This window comes from Ochotona princeps, chromosome 19 (genome assembly GCF_030435755.1).
Source record: "Ochotona princeps isolate mOchPri1 chromosome 19, mOchPri1.hap1, whole genome shotgun sequence".
Classification (NCBI taxonomy): domain Eukaryota; kingdom Metazoa; phylum Chordata; class Mammalia; order Lagomorpha; family Ochotonidae; genus Ochotona; species Ochotona princeps.
Genome location: NC_080850.1, coordinates 30,314,848 through 30,322,184, shown reverse-complemented (window position 1 = coordinate 30,322,184; position 7,337 = coordinate 30,314,848). Strand labels below are relative to the sequence as shown.

At 47.6% G+C, this 7,337-nt stretch overlaps 1 protein-coding gene across 1 annotated transcript; it reads left to right on the top strand.

The window, feature by feature from the left end:
- Positions 1 to 3,160: 3,160 nt before the first annotated feature.
- Positions 3,161 to 6,101, top strand: LOC131482635 (protocadherin beta-5-like). The gene has a single exon (XM_058677583.1). It carries the CDS (start codon positions 3,518 to 3,520, stop codon positions 6,050 to 6,052), a length of 2,535 nt encoding a protein of 844 aa, XP_058533566.1. The 5' UTR covers positions 3,161 to 3,517; the 3' UTR covers positions 6,053 to 6,101.
- The last annotated feature ends 1,236 nt before the right edge of the window (positions 6,102 to 7,337 follow it).

Here is a 7,337-nt window from a genome sequence, read left to right as displayed (position 1 = left end):
TTGGGGAGTGAAACAGTGAATGAAAGAGCTTTCTCTCTGTCTCCTTTTCTCTGTAAAAATCTAACTTTCCAATAAAAAAAAACTTTAAAAAGAATGTTATAAATAGAATCACAGTGTTACTTTTTTAAATGAAAGGGTATTATTACAAGTTCATATCAATAAACTTAAAATTTCAGATATAAGAGAAAACAACATTTAAACACAATTTATGAAAACGGAAAGGTATTTCACTCATCATATATTTGTTTGTTATTTTTTAGATTTGTTTATTTTTATTGGAAAGTCACATTTACAGAGAGAAGGAGAGACAGAAAGATCTCCCATCTCCTAGTTCACTCCCCAAGTGGCCACATCTGAGCTGATATGAAGCCAGGAGCTAGGAACTTCTTCTGGGTCTCCCAAGTGGGTGCAGGGTCCCAGGGCTTTGGGCCATCCTCCACAACCTTCCCAGCCCACAAGCAGGAAGCTGGATGGGAAGCAGGGCCGCCGGGATTAGAACCAGCGCCTATATTGGATCCCAGCACATGCAAGGTGAGAACTTTAGCCTCTAGGTTACCATGCTGGGCCCTCATATTTCTTATAGATTTATTTATTTATTTGAAAGGCAGAATTCTAGAGGGAGGGAGAGACTGAAAAGGATAGATCATCCATCCACTGGTTCACTAGCTAAATGGTTGCACAGAGCAGAGCTGGGTTGGTAGAAAGTCAACAGTTAGGAGCTTCTTCTTCGTTCATGTGGGTTCAGGAGCCTAAGTACTTAGACCATCTTCTGCTACCTTCCAGGCACATTAGCAGGAAGCTGCATTGGAAGTGGAACAGCTGGATCTCAAACAAGCACCCATATGGATTGCTGGCACCACAGGTGGGCAGTTATGCCTGCTACAACACAGCATCAGTCCTTATTGCATTTTTAAAAAGATTTATTTTGTTTTTATTTGGAAGACATATATACATAGAAAAAGACAAAGAGGTCTTCCATCTACTGGTTCATTCCCCAAATGGCTGCAATGGCTGCAATATGTAGAGCTGAGCTGATGTGGAGCCAGTATCCAGGAGACCTTCCAGATCTCCAGGGCTAGATCTAAAGTGGACCAGCTAGGACACCAATTGGTATCTATACTGGATGGTGGCACCACAAGGTGAAGCTGTTGTGCTGTTGAGCTGAAGTACTGGCCCCGACGCATTACATTTTAAAAAAAGTTGTGTTATATGTACTTTAAAAAAAACTTTCTACTTCAATTCATATTGGTGAATTTTTCCAAATAACTCAAGAATTAAACCAATTTATAACTCAGAATGGACAACATTTCCTATAGCATTTCAGTATCAGCATAATCTGAACAGGTTATAACAACCAAGCTTGAATAGAACATTGTAAGAAAGGGAAATTATAAGCTAATCCCTTTCATAAGGAGAGATATCTTAATATTTAAAAATGAACAAATTAGACTGGAAGTGTATAAATAAAAGGGAAATAATAAATGATCAGAGTGAGGATTATTTTAGGAATTCAAGTGTTTTTAATAGTTGAAGGTTAATGCTATGACTCACCATAAAAATAGATTAAGCAGAACACATGATATGATCATCGCAATGGATAGAGAAAAAGTGATTAGATAAACCAGTTGATGAGAAAATTGTTAACAAAGTGAAATGGAAAGGAAGTTTCAGAGCTTCTTTACAAACCAAGAGTGACTGTCAGTAGTGACAAATGAGAGGGGAACTTAGCCTTAGAGAAGAACGAAGCAGTGCTACTCAACCCTCCTGCTTCCGTATTTCATCATAGATCATAACCGATGAAATAAGTAATTAAAGGTCCATTTAAAGGGAAGAAATAAAAATATCTTTTTAAGACAGATTTGTGATTTTACACCATCACAAAGAATCTGCAACCCCCTAGGAAGAATGAAGTTAGCAATGCCAGGTGACACAAATCAACACAAATATGAACTGTATTTCTACACAGCAATAAAAATGGAAAATATAATTTGCTATAATTTTAGTACACAGGAACAACTATAATATTCAGAATCTTTCTACCCTGAGAACTGTAAAAACATTTCTGAGATAATTATGAAGATGTGAACAAACTAGTATTCCATACTCACTAGTTGGAAGACTCAGTGTTGGGAGTATATCAGTTTTTCCTCAAATTATCAAAACCATGATATCCTAAACATAATCTCATCGTATATTTTCGTGATAACCAATGAGCTCTACACAAAGCTTATACAGAGATACAAAAGGGAAAAACTCAAAAAAATCTTAAAGAGAAAAAAAAAAAACTGGAGATACCACAAGAAAGACAATGATTCATAGAGGAAGGATTAAATGAAGTAGACTTCCTTAAAACTTTGTACCTGCCAAAGGCACTACCAAGGTAGTGAAAAGAGAAGCCACTGGTTGCGGGACAATAGCTGCAAAATACAGATGCGATGGTCTAGCAGAGCTCTCAACGGTAAGGAAGCAGGGCAACTCCATCTGAAATGGGCCAGTAGACCATGTGGAAAAGCAGGTTAAACCTCCTCTTGGGCTCCCCCCACTACTGAGGAAGACCTGGAAGGAATCAGTGGCTCCTGGCCTTCCTTTTGCCCTAGCCCCAACTGTTGTAGCTGTTTAAGGAGTGAACCAGCAGAGAAAAGATAGCGTTGTCTTTGCCTCTCTGTGTCACTCTGCTTTCCAAGTAAGAAAATACTTCAAAAAAAAAAAAAAAAGTCCAAAGCCTTGAATAAACCATTTGCCAAGGACTCTTACTTGTCAAAAGCATATGAAAAGGTGCTCCAGGGCCTCGCCTTGACCAGCATCTGCCGTTGTGGTCACTTGGGGAGTGAATCATCAGATGGAAGATCTTCCTCTCTGTCTCTCCTCCTCTCTGTATATCTGACTTTGTAATAAAATAAATAAATCTTAAAAAGAAAGAAAGAAAGAAAGAAAGAAAGAAAGAAAGAAAGGAAGAAAGGAAGAAAAGAAGGAAGGAAGGAAGAAAAGGTGCTCCACATTTTACAGCCGCATGGAAATGCAGATCAACGTGACATGGAGGTACTGACCAAAGCCTGGAAATACTGACATCACCAAATGCAGACCAAGATGTGGCGCAACAGGAACTCTTCTTCATTGTTAGTGGAATGGATAATGATATGGCTGCCTTGGAGAAGTTTGGCAGCCCTTTCATAAAACTAAAGCTCTCAATATGATCCATCCATCATTCACTGTATGGAATGAAAACAGGCAATGTTGCATGCAATAGTAACTAAGGACGCCTGGTGGCGCTGCAGGCTTAAGAGTGTGAATAGCCGGCTCTGCAGTTAGCCCAGTCGCCATTAAGCTGGGCATCAGAACTCCGATTGTTCTCTGAAAGGACGCGTTTTAGGTGAGATAAAGGGGGAGAGATGCTCCGGGAGACAGCCTCCTCGTCTTAAGTGCAAGTCAGTGAGTGAGATATAACTGGAGGATAACTAAACTGGGTGGACTGTATACTGAGCTGAAGAAACTGCATTTTCTGGACCAGGTCTGCATAATGGAGACTGCACGAGTAAAAACGTCACGCCAAAGGCAAGTTACTCTCTTTGTTATTTTGTTGCTTTGGTGGGAGGCTGGTTCTGATACAATTAGATATTCTGTTCCAGAAGAGACAGAAAGTGGTCATTTCGTGGCCAATCTGGCTGAAGACCTGGGACTGGCGGTGGGAGAACTGGCAGCTCGGGGCGCTCGAATCCATTACAAAGCAAACAAACAGCTCTTGCAGCTCGATAGAAAGACAGGAGATTTGCTGCTTTCTGAAAAACTGGACCGGGAGGTGCTGTGCGGGGCGACAGAACCCTGTGTGTTGCATTTCCAACTATTATTAGAGAACCCAGTGCAGTTTGTGCAGGCTGAGCTGCAGCTCACAGACATAAATGATCATTCCCCCGAGTTCCTGCAGCGGGAAATGCTCCTTAAAATCCCGGAGAGCGCCCAGCCGGGTTCTGTGTTTCCTTTGAAAACAGCCCAGGACTTGGACATGGGAAGCAACACGGTTCAGAACTACACAGTCAGCCCCAATTCGCACTTCCACGTCGTTACTCATAATCGTGGAGATGGTCGGAAGTACCCGGAGCTGGTGCTGGACAGTGTGCTGGACCGGGAGGAGCAGCCCGAGCTCGGGTTAACTCTCATGGCACTGGACGGAGGAGTCCCGCCCAGGTCGGGGGCCGCCGTGGTGCGTGTCGAAGTCGTGGACATCAACGACAATGCCCCTGAGTTTCTGCAGTCACTCTATGAGGTCCAGGTTCCCGAAAACAGCCCCCCTGACTCCTTGGTTGCCACCGTCTCCGCCCAGGATTTAGATGCCGGAGCATACGGGAGAGTGGCATATGCTCTATTCCAAGGCAGCGAAATCACTCAACCATTTGTGATAGACGAAGTCACCGGAGAAATTCGCCTGAAAGGGGCATTGGACTTCGAGATGACTAGAAGTTACAATGTGGAAATTGTAGCTACAGACGGTGGGGGCTTTTCAGGAAAATGCATCCTAGCGGTAGAGGTAACGGACGTGAACGACAACGCACCAGAGCTGACCATGGCCACACTCACCAGGGCCATCCCAGAAAACTCACCCCAGACTGTAGTGGCCGTTTTCAGTGTGTCTGATCCGGACTCCGGGGACAATGGGAAGATGGTTTGCTCCATCCAGGAGGACATTCCCTTCCTTTTGGCATCCACATTCAAGAACTTCTACACTCTAGCAACGGAGAGGCCCCTGGACAGGGAGGCCAGGGCCCAGTACACCATCACCATCACAGTCTCAGACCTGGGCACGCCCAGGCTGCAGAGCCAGCACAACGTGACAGTGCACGTGTCCGACGTCAACGACAACGCGCCCACCTTCAGCCAGGCCCTGTACACCCTGTTCGTGCTGGAGAACAACAGCCCCGCGCTGCACATCGGCAGCGTGAGCGCCAGCGACAGGGACGCGGGCGCCAACGCCCAGATCACCTACTCGCTGCTCACACAAGACCACACAACGCAGCAGCCACAGCCACAGGAGCAGCCGCAGGGGCAGGCTCGGCCGCAGGTGGACGTGGGCGCGCTGGTGGCCCTGGACGCGGCGAGCGGGCAGCTGTTCGCGCTGCGCGCGCTCGACTACGAGACCCTGCGCGCCTTCGAGTTCGGCGTGCGCGCGTCGGACGGCGGGTCTCCGGCGCTGAGCGGCGAGGCGCGCGTGCGCGTGGTGCTGCGCGACGCCAACGACCACGCGCCGCGCGTGCTGTACCCGCCGCGCAACGGCTCAGCGGCGGGCGCGTGCCCCGAGCTGGTGCCGCGCGGCGCCGAGGCGGGCTACCTGGTGAGCAAGGTGGTGGCGGTGGACGGCGACTCGGGCCGCAACGCGTGGCTGTCGTACGAGCTGCTGCAGGCCACGGAGCCCGGGCTGTTCGGCGTGTGGGCGCACAGCGGCGAGGTGCGCACGGCGCGGCCTGTGAGCGAGCGCGACGCGCCGCAGCAGCGGCTGCTGGTGCAGGTGCGCGACCACGGCGAGCCGCCGCTCTCGGCCAGCGTGGCGCTGCACGTGCTGCTGGTGGACGGCTTCTCGCAGCCCTACCTGCCGCGGCCCGACGCGCCGGCGGGGAAGGCGGGCTTGGCGGGCTTGGCGGGACTGGCGGGTGTGGGGGGCGAGGCCGGGCAGGCGGAGGCGCTGACGGTGTCGCTGGTGGTGGCGCTGGCGGCGGTGTCTTCTCTGTTCTTGGCGTCTGTGTTGGCGCTGGTGGCCGCGCGGCTGTGTGGGCGTGGCGGGGCTGAGGGTGCTGTGGCGGTGGGGTCTGGGTGTGGGGTGTCTGTGGGCGAGGGCCACTTGTTCCCTGCGGGGGCTGGGTGTGGTGGTGTGGGTCCTCTGGTGGACGTGGGCGGGGCGGGGACGCTGTCTCACAGCTACCAGTATGAGGTGTGTGTGAGTGGAGGGACTGGGACAGGTGAGTTCAAGTTCGTGAAGCCATTTGTCCCCAACCTCCAGCCCCAGTTTGCTGGGGAACAATTAGGGGAAAACTGTGCTTTGAGGAATAGCCTTGTATTCTCTTAGAGACCTAGTTATGTAGCAAGTTTTTTGCTACTTATTTTACCTAGACATGGGAGCTGGGAATACCAATGGCAAAAAAAAACTCCACTTCCATTTGCAGCTTTATTTTTCCTATGGTATTGGATCTCTCTGTTGATTTTCTCTTGTTTTGACAAATTGCTTTCTACTTCACCGCATCTATTTATATATTGGCATGCCACCCCCTGTGTACTCTGGATAATCCTGAGATTGTCCCTTGTCTTGGCAAGTGAGCTGGTGAACTGTCTTAATAAAGTCAAATATGAATTGCATTTTCTATATAGTGTGCCCATTGTGATTTATATCACTGCGAAATTGAAAAAAAACTACTTGACCTCACTGTTTGTATTTGTTTTTGCTGGATTGCATTTGACTGGCATGAAATCAAGTGAGCAGAGAATGTTAAAGTGCAACAACTGAGGCAGAAGTTGAGCAGAACAGGTGAAAACACAGCCAGAGATGTCCCAATCCCAGATCAGAATTCCAGAATCCTGGGTTTCAGTCCTAGCTCTGCTCCTAGTTCCAGCTTCCTGCTAATGCACACCCTGGGGGAAGGGGCTGTAGTCATGGCCCAGGGTGGTGAGTCCCTGTCTCCTGGAGACCAGATTAAGTTCCTGGTTCCTGACTTCAGCCTGGCCCATCCCTGACTTTTGCAAGCTCCCTGGATCTGAACCAGTGGATGGGCACACCTTCTTCCTCTGTATTTTAAAATACATTGTTAAAAAAAGAAGGAAAAGCAGTATCATGCTTTTTATATACATATGTTGTTTATTTAAAATTCACAGACAGCACTTCCAAGTGCTGGTTCATCTCCCAAATGGTCACAATAGGTGGGCCTGGACCTGGAATTCTATCCCAGTCTCCCACAAGGGCAGCAAGGATCTAAGTACTTAGTGAGGCTGGGATTTGAACTGGTGCTCATATGAGATACCAGCTTCTTGGGAAGAAGTCTAACTGCACCACAACATTGGCCCAAAAACTATTTTAAAGAATTATATTACAGTATACATGCAGAAAAGTGAACAAATCCTTGCTGATCAGTTATTGTATTTTCCACAAAGTAAACATGTGGAATAGCAGCAGCCTCATGAGGAAAGCATTGCCACAGAAATTACTTCTCACAACCACAACCAGCTCAAGTTGTCAATACGCTGACTCCCAATACCATAGTTTAGTTTCACCCAAAAGCATGTTTATTGAGTGTCTGTAGTTCATTCATTCTTGTTGCTGTAGTTTCCACAGTATGACAGCACTACAGTTTATTATCCTT